The sequence below is a fragment of the Pinus tabuliformis genome, chromosome J, assembly GCF_031772625.1.
Source record: "Pinus tabuliformis cultivar Carrire ecotype Pingquan chromosome J, CPIR1, whole genome shotgun sequence".
Taxonomy (NCBI): Eukaryota; Viridiplantae; Streptophyta; class Pinopsida; order Pinales; family Pinaceae; genus Pinus; species Pinus tabuliformis.
Window position 1 is genome coordinate 405,468,445 of NC_142295.1, and position 15,551 is coordinate 405,483,995.

At 39.5% G+C, this 15,551-nt stretch overlaps 1 protein-coding gene across 3 annotated transcripts in view; it reads right to left on the reverse strand.

Annotated features, from left to right (window-relative positions):
• The window catches only part of LOC149227541 (L-idonate 5-dehydrogenase-like), a 370,827-nt gene that overhangs the window by 4,275 nt on the left and 351,001 nt on the right, over window positions 1–15,551 (reverse strand). For all 3 annotated transcript variants that reach the window (XM_089377810.1, XM_089377811.1, XM_089377809.1), the window contains one exon: window positions 15,000–15,187. In XM_089377810.1, the coding sequence (XP_089233936.1) occupies window positions 15,000–15,187 (188 nt within the window). The remainder of the gene's footprint in view (window positions 1–14,999; window positions 15,188–15,551) is intronic.

Consider the following 15,551-nt stretch of genomic DNA (forward strand, 5'->3'; position numbering starts at 1 on the left):
ATGGGTTGGGCAACTTAACTAGGGCCTAAGTCCACTAGAGGAGCATATGACACCCTACAGGTGAAGCGTTGAGAGCCATGGGACTCCTGTTACTTGCAGAGCATCATCATTCCACTCCATGGGCACCTACAACACTAGAGAAATCTATGCTTTGCCCCACATTATTCATGAGATGATGCACTTGGACTAGTATGCCCCCACTCGTCTTAATAGTGCACCTATGGTTTGACCACTGATCTGAGGCCCAAATGTGGTTGTCTCACCCCTCGAGACATGGGAGGGATAGCACCATTCTTCGAGCCCTCAATGATGGAGCAGATCTTGGCTATTTGATCACCATGAGACCCATGAGACCCACTGTGTGCCCCAAACACAAAACTGGGGTCCACATGATGATTTGCATGAATATCTAAAGGCCAACCCCTAGAGGATGATTTTTGGAGCCCTCTTCCTTTAGCTTGGCACCAAGAGAGCTCAACACGTCTCCAATAGGCCCATGCAGTGATTTTGTCATCACTTTGGCCCTCTTGTGGGTTTATCTTTATGATTTTACATTGGCTATGTGGTTGGCTTGTAACCACAATTAGTTTTTGCCCTCCATTTGACAACTAAGAGGGGCTTTAGGCTAAAATTAGACTTGATTAGACATGTATAAATATGAGAGACTTCATTTAGTCTCACATCATCATCACACTTGGAATTCAACCTCTCAGAGGAATTTCGCAGTTTTTCCTTCTTGGCTATTGGATATCTATTGGATGGATTTTGATATTTGGAAGCTATTTTTTATTGTCTTTGGATAATGGATGGATATACTACATGTTGTCTTGTAAGTGCTTATTGTTGAATATTTTCTATTTTGAAATTGTCTAATGTATGGAATTGTTGCTTCTAGGTTATGCTATTTTGTGCCCTAATTGTTGAAAATTAATTTTGAAAGGCTATCTAGTTGAGTATTGCATATGTTATTCATTGTACAACATGTAGTGAATGTTCTTAGTGGAGGAAATCTTAAATCTCTCCATCAAACTCCATTTTCTTTAAAAGTTGTTAAATGTTAGAAATTGATACCTAGGACATCAATTTTTAACCTCCTCAGAAAGGATATAACTTATCTATCTCATCCTTGACTCCATATGCCTAAAGGATAAGGCACTAAGTCCAAGTCATTGGTGATCAATCCTAAATCTTCTCCATAATTTTCTCTCCTAAAATTGTCCCTTTAAGGCTAGGGCGAAAATCTAGGGCTTGTAGCGAAATTTTAGGGAGGAGGATTTTTGGTGATTTGAGAGCCTAAACATCAAGCTTAGGGTTTAGACAACCTATTCTCCAAGCTTATTGGGCATCCACTCAAATTTCATCCATAAAATCTCTTGTCCTAGGTGTTGCTCCAAGAGGGAAACCCTAGTTCTTTTACCCTCAACTTGAGGACTTCCTTGAAGGTTGTATGAGCTTAGTACTTATTGAAGTATATCATAAGAAACCTTTTCACTCGGGCCTTAAACTTATGAATACCTATCAACAATGAAAATATCAAAACCCTAGGTGTTGAGTATCTTTTCTAGGGATTTTCTTTTACAACATTTTTCTTCTTTGAAGCCTTGAACCACTATTGAGCCTCTCTCTTGAAAGGTCTCTAGCTTGATCACTTTGTGCCTTGTTACCCACCATTTTGTGGGTGATATCCCTAGGAGAAATTTTTTCCTCCAAGATGGTCCTCAGCTGGCAGCCAACAGCCCCTTGCAGCCATCAACTAGCTCATTGTGCCATTTCTTTGCCACCTTTGCCAGCCATGTGGTCCCTCGCCCATCTACCATAATCGAATGTTTGAAGGTGGGCCTCCCAAATCTAAAGGTATGCCTTGTCATTTGGACATTGAGTATTGTAGTTTGCTTATCATGGACACTTTTGGGTATGGATTAATGGGGGGGATTCAGTGGAAAGAATGGGCTAGGTCTATGCTTCTGTCCCCTAGACCCCTTTTAGGAATTAACCTTGCATTCTAGTCTCGTTGCATCTCTTTTACCGACCATTTGGTTCTAGGGATGGTATTTCACAGGAAACCCCAATTTTTGTTGCGTGGTTTCGCTCCCTTCTCCACTCATATTACTCTCTTTCCATTTATTACTACCCCATCCATCATTTCTCCCACTTGGGTCCAAATTACTCCATTGGGTCCACATAGGGTTAGCTCACCCCTTCCCCTTGCCCACACCTTGGGTCATGGCTTGGAATGAAGCCTGGAGGTTGATGCAGCGGAAAAGAAAGTTAAAAGCAATATGGTCACATTAAACAGTTAAATTACCACAAAATGCAAAAGATGGCCAATACAAAAACATTTAGCACGTGGGAAAAATCCAATACATGAGCTCTACCCCACCATCATGGCCATCACCTTGGTTTCCCTTCTTCATCATACATGAATCCATGATTTTCCCAACCCCTGGTGGATGATGAACCGCCCCACCTTAAAAGAGGGGAATTCACTACTATATCTTATAAATCATGCTCTAACCCCTTGAGTCCCAAGCAATTAATCAAAGAAAATCATAAAAGGGCAAAAGGCATATAAAGAAGGGTGGAAAAATTAAGGTCAGGGCACTTCATGTACCACGATTCTCCCTCCTACACATTATAAACCCATGTGTGGGCTTCCCTCTTATTAGCTACCCTTGTACCCCAAAATGTGACCAAGAGTTGCCCCTTCTCATCCCCTACTTCATCCACCTATCTCTCACATGCCACCACCTTTTGATGGATGTACCTTGACTATATTATCCCCTTTAGAGGTAGAAACCACCTAATAGGATACTTGGTTTGCCCCATTAGGAGTTTGGGAGACATTGGCACATCCCAAAGCCCAGTATGGAAGGGAAAACCATTATGAATTCCATTCCTGTGGTCCATGATTAGGTAAGTTCATTAACTCAGTTTCTCTAATGACTTATTGTACTAGAAGACTAAGGGATGCATTGGATCTTATACAGGATTGTGGATGGTTTCCATTTGGGTTTGGTCTCCCTATATGGGGTCCTAATCCTCCAGAGGGCTACACTGACACATATAGGGTGAGCGTTGAGAGCCATGGGCTTCCACAACACCAGATTGCACTTCATGAATCCCCACAGCCATTCAAAGATTGCTTGTGGTTGACTTATTGGACGAGGATGATGCACCTGATCCATCATGCTCAGCTGGCCCTAGATCTACACCATACACTTGGCAGAGGATACAGGACTATATGATGATGTGGCATCACCTACATTATCATCTTAGCCCTGGTGGAGAATTTACAGGCATCTTCGATTTGTTTGGAGACCCATGAGGACACTTGTGTACCCATAGATGTCATTTGGAGCACCGCAAGTTATTACAAGGGGCCAACCTCTTGTCCACTTCTTTTGAGGGTCCTGTTATTCATTGTGGCACCCATGGACCTCAATAGGTCTCTTAGAGGGCCCTACGACATGCATAGATTTTTATTTGACCTCTTGAGAGGCTTACATTTTCATTTATGAGCTATTTGTTGGCTTGTCACCAAAAGGTTGTATTGTTAACACATTATTTTATTTTTGGGGCTTATGTAGGCCAAGGAGGCTAATTCGAACTCCTAAGATGTGTATAAATACAAGTGAAGTGAAATCATTTCTCATCATCACATTGGATTGGATCTCTCTCTTCTTTAGAGAATTTCACACTTTTTCTTGAGGATGAATTGGAGCTTTTATGGATGAATTTTGATGTATGGTTATTGGTCTATATTCTCTTGGAGTTTCTTTATTTTCATTTGTGAATGGTTGGATATACTCTACTGCATTTAATTACGAAATTTTGACGTTATTCTTGTTAATTTTTGTCATATATGCTGGATTGGGATATTCGTTGTTTTAGGGTTAATCGTTGCATTGCTTAATATTGTGGAATTGTCTCTATTATAACGTTCTCTCCATGTATGGGCCATGTAGTGTGGGTGAAATATCCTGGGAGTAAAATTTGACCTCGGTAAGCCATTCCTCTTGTGCATTTGAAGTATAACAGCTGCAAGATTACTTTCACTTGACCTAGAGGGTTTGTGAAGTAAATTTGAGGCCTCCTTGACTGGGAACTAAGAAATCTCACACATACTCAACATAGAATCCATTCTCCCAAGGATTAAGGCATTGATCTACCAAAGATGGTTACCAAAACTCTTATTCCTTCACCTTCTCCCACGTCTAGCCACATTGGGGCGCCTAGGGCATCAATTTCCCGAGAAGTTAGCCATTAAAAAAATTCGATCTCCTAGGGTCTCCTGCGCTGGCCTTTCCTCTAGCTCTCCTCCAAATTTGAAGACATTCCCACAGTGGAGTTGGGAGAGCAACCAAGCCCTAGCTTTGGGACCAAAACTTGCTCTGCCATCCCCAAGGCTAACACTGCCCAAGGTCCAAAAAACATCTTTGAGTAATAATATTCTCTTTGATCCTCTCTCCACCTTGTCTAGGGTAAGAATATCATTGGTTGCTTAAAATTCCACATTGGACAACTCAGATGACCAAGTGATGCTTGCATTAAATTCCTCTTTTTGATAGGACCAAAATCAACCTAAAGATCAACTAATTTGGTTAAACAAAAGTTGATATTGAATTATTTTATTTATACATACATTATGCGATGGGTTGGCCCTAACCACATGGGTAACTGCTTGGGTCAATCTTAACCCCAAGTTAACCCTCAAGAAAGCCTATAAAAGGAAGTGATCTCAAGTTCATTTCATCACATCATCATCTTTCTATTCTTATATTTTGTCTTGGCTCGCACAGGTACGTTGGAAGGAGTTCGAATAAGGTTCGAAATTACAGACAAAAGGTTCGATCTGAGTTTGGGTTTTTCGGATCTTGGTCACTGGCACAAATCAGGACATTTTCGTCCCTGGTCGCAGGGACAAAATAGGCAAGGGAGCGACTTTGGCTCTTTGGTCACTCAGAGACAATTTAGTGAGAGCGACTCTAGGTTCAGAGGCAGATCAAGAGATTTCAGTCCCCGGTCGCTCGCACAGAGTAGTCTTGGGAGCGACAAGGACATCTCGATCGCTTGCACAACTATATTAAGGGAGCGACTCTAGGTTTCAATTGTATTATGCCACAGTTGCACGCATAAAGGCCTCCTGAGAGCAACTCTGTAGTCACAGTTGCTCTAATACAGTATCGAAGAGAGCAACCCAGGAGCTTCGGTGGCTTGCAGACAATGTTGATGAGGGCGACCTAGTTTCGATCTAGGGTTTGACATCTCGGCTACAGTTAACATCTGGTAGATCTAGATTTCTATCTGCTATCACACAAATCTGTAGATCTGATTTGTTATTATCTGCTGCAATTACATGTATTGGAATCATTGTAATCTTTGCTGAAATCTTTTTATGACGATCTACTAAAGAAGAAGATTTGAAAGGGTTTCCACCTAGTGGGGTTTTTCCTTGGTCTTGGACCAATCTGCTATCTCTTATGGTTGTGTTGTTGTCTACTTTGTCACCGCATATATTGTTCTTTCTTCAGTTACATTTATGATTGATCATCTGCTAATAATTGAATGCATTGTTAATGAAAAGATATATTGGGCTAAAGTAACTGATACAACAGAAAATCAGAAAATTTAACAATAAAAGCGCGTGTACACATAGGTTGTTGATTTTTGGTAGCATCGGATGTGCTCTAAGCCTCAAAATTTGCAGGGAGGCTTGGACACATGTATTCCACAATACCTTGAAATTTTTTTGGGAAATTCCACACAGAAACAGTTTTATTAAAATAATTAATTATTTTTAATGGGTGCCTACGCCTAAACTTAGGAAATTAAAATAATTAAAGGGTAATAATCTAACTGTGGGTGAAACTTCTAGAAGAAGAAGAGGATCAAGACAAAATGATCTGAGCCATTGATTAGGATCTAATCTGGGCCGTTTTTTGTCACCAAAAGGATTATAAGAGGAGGCTTGATGGGCATTTGGAAGACACATCGAGTTGAGATCAGAAGATCGAATTTCTAAAGCACAACAGTTGTCGGGAAGAGAATTCGAAGTGATCTTTTGCAGTGAGGGGTAGGGATAGCTCCGGTTGGAGATTTCTCCTGATTCAGGAGGACTCAAAAGAGGAGGCAGAGAGAGATCCAGGAAAGGTAGTGCAAAGACTAAGCTAGTCAGTGTAAGCTAACTAAGGAGGTCTATATTTTTGCTGGAGGAATCGATTTCTAATGCCGGAAGCTGGGGTGTGACAATGGGAGGTGGAAATCTAAGTTCATGGGAGGAAAATCGATCAACAGAGGGAGTGACGCTGTCCCTAGATGCTGTGACGATGGGTTGACGTAGTGACTACGTAGAGGCAGCAAGGGGCAAGCCATTTCTGTGGCTGGATCAGTCGGGATCACCTGTGATAGTGTGAGGTACTTCTCACTATTCTTCTGTCAATGATATTCTCTGTACTGGATAGCCAGCAAGGCATCTAGAGATTGTATTCAGAAAACTACTGCTTAATAATAAAACCCTCAGCTGCTGCACCGATTTTCCTGCATTGGGTTTTTCTGGGGACTTTTGTCCAAAAACAACAGTGTAATGTGTTGTGTATTTCTTTCTTGCTCAGTTTCTTGTTTCCGCTTATAATTTAATTGGTGAAGACTGTAGTGTATTAGTTTCGGTGTTTACTTTTTTTTTTGCGTTGTGGTTCACGGACACCCTGGTCAACGGGTGGCACTACATCCACAGAAGATCTGGGTTGATCGACCCCGAAGGGAATCTAGCCCCGCGGCCTACTAGCTATGCCTAACCCCAAGGGTTTTGGGGAGAATAGACCCTGTGACCTCCCGATGGCGAGGCACTGATTTTGACCAACTGAGCTAACCCTTGGGGTTAGTTTCGGTATTTACTATATGAAACAATAAATAATTTGTTTAGTAATTAACAAATAGAAGGAACTTAATCAATTGTTGCAATGTTGATTCGGGTAATCGAATTTTCACACGGGTACCATAATACCAAACCCGTGTACATAATTTAAAATATGAGAAAAATAAAATATTTCCTATTTTTCGGGTGGGGTTTACATGTTTTACCGAAAGCCCACTTACAAGAGCCCGTGGCCTAACTGAATCAATTGATTTCTAGTGGTATTTATACACCTCATGGGAAGGCCTAAAATATAGAAGGAGATAGGATATCGACATTATAGTCCTTTTGTCCCCAGATCAAGTTTGATTTTCCCTATGCCTCCTGCACTCCTAGTCATAGGAAACCCTTGTTTCCTTGTAGAGATGTTCATCTTCCATTATATGACATCCTTTTGCACATATTGAGAGGTGATCTTTGAGGCTTGGGCTGGACGGATCCAGAGGAAGGTTCGTTGGTGCCATGGTCGAATCAAGTTGTATTCTTCCACTCCTATTTGCTGATATCAATAAAGAAGCTTTGTCTTGTTCTTGAAATGTTGTGATCTCAATTTTTTTTATAATTCATGTCTAATATATCATGCTTTATATATTTATACTTGATGATCTAACATGTTTAATATGCACATTCTTTGAACTACTTGCTATGTATATGCTTCTCTGGTTTGTGTTGCAAGTCTGAACACTTTGGAGGAAGCAGAGGATTTGGACCCTACGGGATCGACATCAAACGTAGGACCTCTGGGTATTCTTCACAAATCCAACTTTAGTAGTTTTCATAGTTTGCTTGCTTGAATGAGTGCTTCTTGTCGATAGTATCCCTTCGATCTGTTGAGGTTGTCAACCCTCACCTAAGGGAGGTTTCTCACACTAACAATATCACCCATAAAATGGTGGGTAACAGGGTCCATAAAATACCTATTTGGAAACAAAGAAATATTGGGAAGCATAAGTTTGAACGTGGACACAAAAATAGGCTATCTGAAAATCTTGGCAAAAGTAATCAGAGATGTTAGCAACATTGATACATACCATGTTAACAAACTTTTTTCTGTAGTCAGACGTCTCATAGTTATGCGGGCCAATCTCAATCTTGTCTAAGATCAGGTTTCTCATAGTTAGGAAGGCTAATCTCAATCTCTTGTGGGAGAGTGGTTCTTGTGTAGCAACAAGTCCCCACTCCATCTTTTTCCCAGCTCCTGTGGCTTATCTTGACCAAAATATTCGTCTTTCTTCAGAAATAGAAGTTTTGCTTAGCAATTATACAACCTCATAGACCATTTGGAGGTTTGTGATCTCTTTTCTATGGATGTGACAAGGACAAATGCTGTTAGCTTAGTCTAACACTCCATGAACGGTGAAAAATATAGCTTCCTTGCCTCCAATATCTCAATCAGATAGCAGCTCAAAAGTAACCTTGATATTTTCACAGATATTCTTCAATTTTTAACTATTAACAAAATATCACCACATTCTAACAAGTCATACGATAGCCGTCATGTGCCCAGTCATTTATATACGACAATCTTATCCATCGATAATGTAAGTGGACCTTAATATGTGCGATGATACAGATTTATTTACATAACAGTGAAAAAACATTCAGAATGAGAGGCTTAACATAACGTGAAAGATTGCATGAAGGGTATATTTGGAGGAGTATATGAAAAAAACAATTAAATGATGAGTTTAATCTACGCTCTCTTTAGTCATTACATTTTTATATGATTGAGTTAATAAATCGATGAGTTTAATCTATACCCTCTTTTAGTCATCAAATATTTAAATAATTGAGTTAATAAGCAAACATTTAGCTAAACGTGAAAATTTTTGTCAGACCAGGAGGTAACTCCTCAAATCAGAAGTCTGTTTTATTCATTAAGGTTGATCATTGTTATATACAAGAGGGAGTGACTGTTCAGTTCATCTCCCGACTTTCTATCTTCTCTATTATTTATTTACATTAATTACAACTGTTTCACCCAATCCTTAAGATTAGGTGTCAACATTGCCCCCCTTAATATGAAGGGATGTTGGTGAGTCCAAGCATCGTTCTGAATCTTTCAAGCTTTTCTCTTCCAAGTGCTTTGGTGAAGATGTCTGCAATTTGCTCATTAGTGGAACAATGGCGAAGATGGATCGTTTTGGCCTCAACATGATGTCAAATCAGATGATATTTAGTATTGATATGCTTTGTTCGATTATGGAACTTTGGGTTCTTGGCCAACTTTATTGCAGATGTATTGTCAATCATGAGTGGAGTTGATTGCACTTGTTTTACCTGCAAATCTTCAAGAATTTTTCTGAGACACACAATTTCTTTTGTTGCTTCAGCTGCTGGCACATATTCTGCCTCTGTTGTGGAATCTGCTGGAACTGACTGTTTGCGTGATCTCGAAGAGACAACTCCTGATCCAAGACTCATAGCATAACCTGAAGTAGATACCCCAGTTTCTTTGTCTCCATCGAAGTCTGAATCAGAGTATCCAATCAAGCTGAAGTCGCCCACCTGTGTATACTTAATTCCAAAGTCTTGAGTTCCCTTCAAGTACTTTAGAACTCTTTTTGCCGCAGACCAATGTCCCTCACATGGTTTTTGCATAAATCTGGAGAGGATTCCAACAGCACATGCAATGTCTGGTCTGGTAGTAGTCAGGTAGTTGAGACTTCCTACAAGCTATCTATACTTTATTGCATCCTCAAATTCTTTTCCTTGAATGGATGTGAGCTTTAAGTTTTGTTCCATTGGAGTAGTTAGAGGATTGGCTTCAGTCATGCCAAATCTGTTCAACAAATCTCCAATGTACTTCTTTTGAGAAAGGAATATGAACTTCAGATGTTGAGTTACTTCAATAACAAAATAGTAGTGAACATAGCCCAAATTGGTCATTTCAAAACTTTTCTTCAATTCCTTCTTTATGGATGCAATGTAGCTTTCATTGTTCCCTGTCATCAAAAGATCATCTACATATACCACAAGATATACAACTGTTTTGCCAACCTTCTTGAACAAAGTTGCATCATCAAGATCATAATATTTGAAATTGAGTTTCAGAAGATGCTCAGTTAGTTTTTCATACCAGGCTCGCGGTGCTTGTTTGAGGCCATACAAGAATTTCATAAGTTTGCATATTTTATGTTCATGTCCTTTCACAGCAAATCCTTCAGGCTGGGACATAAAAACATTTTCTTTTAGATCTCCATTCAAGAAAGAAGTTTTTACATCCATTTGATGGACTTTCCAACCATTCTGAGCTGTTAGGGAAAAGAGTGTCCAGATGGTAGCCCATTTTGTTGTGGGGGCAAAAGTCTCCTCATAATCGACCCCTTCCTTCTGTGCATAACCTTTTGCCACAAGTCTGGCTTTGTGCTTGTCAAGTGAGCCATTAACTTTATACTTGTTCTTGTAGACCCACTTGCAGCCAATTGGTTTGGTTCCCAATGGAGGATCAACCAGCGTCCAAGTGCCATTCTTTATCAAGGCATCATATTCCTTTTGCATTGCTTCTTTCCATTCATCATGAGAAGCAACTTCTTTGAAGGAAGTTGGTTCAAAATCTATAGACAAATTGAATTCACAATCATAAGAAACATCCATATCAACAGGTGAATCAGAGTCATCTACATTACCTCCATTTTTTTGGTTTGAATTTCTAGTTCTTGTTTTTCCAACCTCATCGGGATGAACACTTTCAAGTGTCTTTGCCAGCCACTTTGGGGGACCTTTCTTAGATGGTCCAGGCTGCTCTGTTGACTGAGTTGGGACTGAATCAAGATTGAGTCTCCTAATTCTGTCAATCACATCACTCAAAGTATCATCTGTTGTTGGAGTTTCATGCAGGGGAGAGAGTGCTTAAGAAGAAGATTCCACAGGTTGATCTAGTATAGGAATCCCCCCTTCAAGATGTGGAATCTGATTATCAAATTCTTGAAATGATTTTGCATTTGTGAATCTATCCAAGCGATCAAGCTGCCTTTTAACAACATTGTCAGTTTTGGATGATTCAAGAAAGATTACATCTCTAGATACAACAAACTTTTTGTTGACTTCATCATAGAGATGGTATGCTTTGGAGGTGTTTGAATACCCCAGGAAGATACACTTACGACTTCTTGCACCAAGTTTGTTTCTATGTACCTTTGGTATCAAGGCATAACAGGTGGAACCAAAGACCCTGAGATGCTTTACCGAAGGAATGTGCCCATACCACATTTCATAAGGAGTCTTATTTTTAATAGCATTAGATGGACATCTATTCTTTATATATGCAACACATAGAACTGCATCAACCCAAAACATCATTTTTACATTTTTGAAGAACAACATGGAGCGTACCATATTTAAGATTGTCCTATTCATTCTTTCAGCTACTCCATTCTGTTGAGGATTATAAGACACAGTTGTTTGATGTTTGATCCCATGTTGGCGAAAATAGTTTTCAAATTCATTTTAAGTGTATTCTTTTCCATTATCAGTGCAAATAGAGCCAATATGAGATTGTGCATCATTTTCAATCCATGCATGAAAGTTCTTAAATGTTTGAAAATCATCAGATTTGTTCTTCAATAAATATACCCAACACATTCTGGTGTAGTCATCAATAAATGTCATCATATATTTATTTCCATTTGCAGAAGAGACAGGCATTGGACCATATTTAAGATTGTCCTATTCATTCTTTCAGCTACTCCATTTTGTTGGGGATTATAAGGCACAGTGGTTTGATGTTTGATCCCATGTTGGCGAAGATAGTTTTCAAATTCATTTGAAGTGTATTCTTTTCCATTATCAGTGCGAATAGAGCCAATATGACATTGTGCATCACTTTCAATCCATGCATGAAAGTTCTTGAATGTTTGAAAAGCATCAGATTTGTTTTTCAATAAATATACCCAACACATTCTGGTGTAGTCATCAATAAACGTCATCATATATTTATTTCCATTTGCAGAAGAGATAGGCATTGGACCACATAAATATGAATGAATGAGTTCAAGTTTTCTATGAGCTCTGGAGTGTGAATCATGAAAGGATTGTTTGCTGTGCTTTCCTAGAATACAAGCATCACATTGCTTAAGTTTCCTAGGAATTGTAGGCAAACCAGTAACACCATTTTTCTTCAATAAGAGGAGGCTTCCTAGTTCAAATGTCCAAATCTAGCATGCCATAATAAACTTGATGGAAGTGTACCTTCTTCACAATGAGAATTGTATGAGAAATGTTGTGTATGAGCAGAGGTACCCTGCATCTTGAGAAGTCTTTCTCCTTCTATCCCTGTCATGACAAGTGAGTGGTCAGATGCTTTTCTCACCTCAAGCTTGCCATCAAACATATGAACGGAGTGGCCTTGCTGGCGGATGTGGACCAAGGACAAAAGTTTCTCCTTAGCTGTGGGAGATATAGAACATGATGTAGAAGAAAGTCGGGAAGACCAGGCAATTTAAGCCTGATTGTGCCAAGCCCTGATGGCTTGAGTTTTGATTGGTCTACAAAGTATATTGCTCTATCAACATTGTCAGTGAATTCTTCAAAAAAATCTTTTCTATGAGTCATGTGGCAAGTTTCTCCTGAATCAAGCAACCAATCATTTTTCCAAGAAGCAAGTGAAGCATTAAATAAGTCTTCATTTACTCCAATATTACAGTGTGCCACAACATAATGAGTTGATTCAAGTGCTTTACCTTTGTCATTGTCATTAGTTTTACCTTTGGGTTGGTTTCGTTGCTGCTCAATTTTATCCCAAGGTAACTTGCATGTGGAGGCATCATGTGATCCATTTCTTTTGTAGAGTATGTAGTGCAAATCTGACTTTTCTCCTTGAGAGTTTCTGCCCCCCCTGCCTCTGAAATATCTTCTTCTTCCTCTTCGGCCACCTCTTCCTTTGGAAGAATCTTGGGCAAGACTCTTTTCTTTATGAGCAAGGCAGACAACCTCTTCAGAAGATTCAGGGGCTGTCTTCTTTCCAAAAGCTTTCTCTCTTTCAGCAAATTTTTTCATAAGGGAGTCAAAGGTAATATCTTTGAGATTTCCATTTGCTTGCAAAGACTCAAGATAATTGGAGTAAGTAGGATAAAGTGCCTTGAGAAAAGCGATTAGAGGAATATCCAATTCAACATTAGTGACTTTGATATCATGCATTATAGATTTTACTTCAGATGCAAGAGCAAGAGGATCATTATTTTGTAATTCAAGAGTGAAGAGTTTAATCATAAGTTGAACAACTTCAAGTGCAGAGTGTGAGTCATAGAGTTCCTTCAGCTTTTGTAAGGCTTCGAATGCATTTGAAAATGGCGAAATGTGTCGACTCACCTCTTCATTTACTGATGTTGCAATCAAGGCATACGCCTTGCTGTTCTTATTTTCCCAAATTGCAAGCTCTTTGTCTGAGGTAGGTTGTTCTGGTGCTTTGTCTCCTCCAACACACACTCCCTTCCACAGCTCATTAAAAATGAGAGTGTGTTGGAGTCTCCATGACCATTTAGGATAATTCTCTTTTCCAGTGAGAACTATTCCAACAATAGATATAATTGAATGGATATTGTTAACAACGTTCAAATTAATGACATTCAACGTTCACCTGAATACCAGAGTCTGACTGTAGTTGAAGTTATCAGAGATGAATGGCAGAGATAAGTGGCGGAGATGAATCGACAGGGATGAGCGGCAGAGAGAAACGAAGGAGGACCGTCGATGGTAGGTGATCAATGGTTATCAGAAGTGAAGAAGTTTGGGCGTTAACCAAGACGGAGGGCGGTTTTAAAGCGATGAGCGGAATATTGGGCGGATAAAAAACGGTAAGTGGTATTTAATGAAGAGCGCCCGATTCCATACAATGGTTTACATGTGGTGACTAGGGGAGAGAGAAAACCGCTTGTATTGGACAGGAAACTCTCGTGCATGTTGTCCGTGCGATATCGCTACAGACCGTTGGATCTTGGGACTCAAGATCTACAGTGGAGAATGGTTATGAGGAGAGAGAAAAAAATGCACATTTCGGGTGGGTAACTCTTGTGTATGTAGTCGACCCGAAATTGATGTCAGCTGTCGAATTGAGGGGTGATGATCAACGGTGGAGATTAAAAGGCACTTTTCAGGGGGGTAACCTTCGTGCAGGTGGGTCACCCGAAATTGATGTCAGTCGTTGGATCTTGAGGTTGAGATTGATGGTGGAGAACGAGCCCGATAAAGTGAAACCTCGGGAACTGTGTCTGAGCAGGTTAAGTCATCACCATTGGTAGTTCATGTGCATACCCGCGAATATGAGATGAGTAGATGCCTCGTCAGATAAAGAAAACAATGTATGCGGTGAATAAGAGGTATGCAGTGAATAAACACAAAAGGGTAAAAAAACCATACTTAGAGCAGGAAAACAAAACAAGTCACTACAACATTCCTTGGATGCGCACCATTCAATGCAATAGCTTAATGTTTTAAACAATGCATGAGATTTCGCAGGGTTTGACAGAGATGTCAGCCTGCAAAAGATGCAAAACAAAGGCAAAACAGAATAGGAGTTACAAATTAAAAGGGAAGCCAAAAAATGGCGCCTGCTCTGATACCATGTTAGACAAGGGGGTAATTCCTGAAATCAGAAATCTGTTTTATTCATTAAGGTTGATCATTGTTATATACAAGAGGGAGTGACTGTCCGGTTCATCTCCCGACTCTCTATCGTCTCTATTATTTATTTACATTAATAACAACTGTTTCACCCAATCCTTAAGATTAGGTGTCAACAATTTTATTTACATGTCATGCTCTAAAACCCAAAGAGAGAGTTCAAATATTCTGAACCAACCAACAAATTAAATTACTATCCATAGGATTCGTTGCATATTCTTTATCATATATTAAGAAGAAACAGTCATTCCCTCTACCGTATCAGCACACTCTATTACATTGCAATCAGTACTGAAATGCTTAAAGACACTTTTTAGTGTTAATCATTCTCACCGCCTATTAGATAAGATCATCATTGCATAGAAAATTATATTAGTTCCTCTATGCATGCTACATATATTTTTACAAATGTAATCAGGAAGGCTTCCTTCAATGTTGACAGTTGTTGAAGGTGTTCAGACAATACCTTGCAGCTGCAGCAGTTAAAGGCAGTGTCATCTTGTCATCATGCATGCCCACCAAGCAAACTTTTCCTCCAGATCTCGTGGTGTTTAATGCTGCCGTCATTGTTTTTGTTGTTCCAACACAATCAAAAGTCACATCAATCGGAGCCTCCATGGCAATCTGCATTGCTTGAACTTCGTCATTGAGATCCTGTACATGACACAAGCGCAAACCTTGGCTGTAATAAATGACTCAATACTAATTCCTGATCTAGGCACTAAGGGAGATTTGAAAAAACCTAGGAGAAGAATCCAAAGCCTACAACACCTGAAAGCAGGCATACCATGTTACATCTTGAACCGTTGCATTCAGAATAAAAAGAAAACGAGAACACATTCCTCAGAACTAAAAGATTAACATATGAATTATATTATATGAATGTCAAGAGCAAAAACGTTTACATACAATCACTTCACTCAGCATTATTGTTTTGTCCATCATCTGGATAATATTTATGGCTTTGCCAAGACATTGTATACAATCTTTTTACAGATAGACAAATATGGTGGCTACT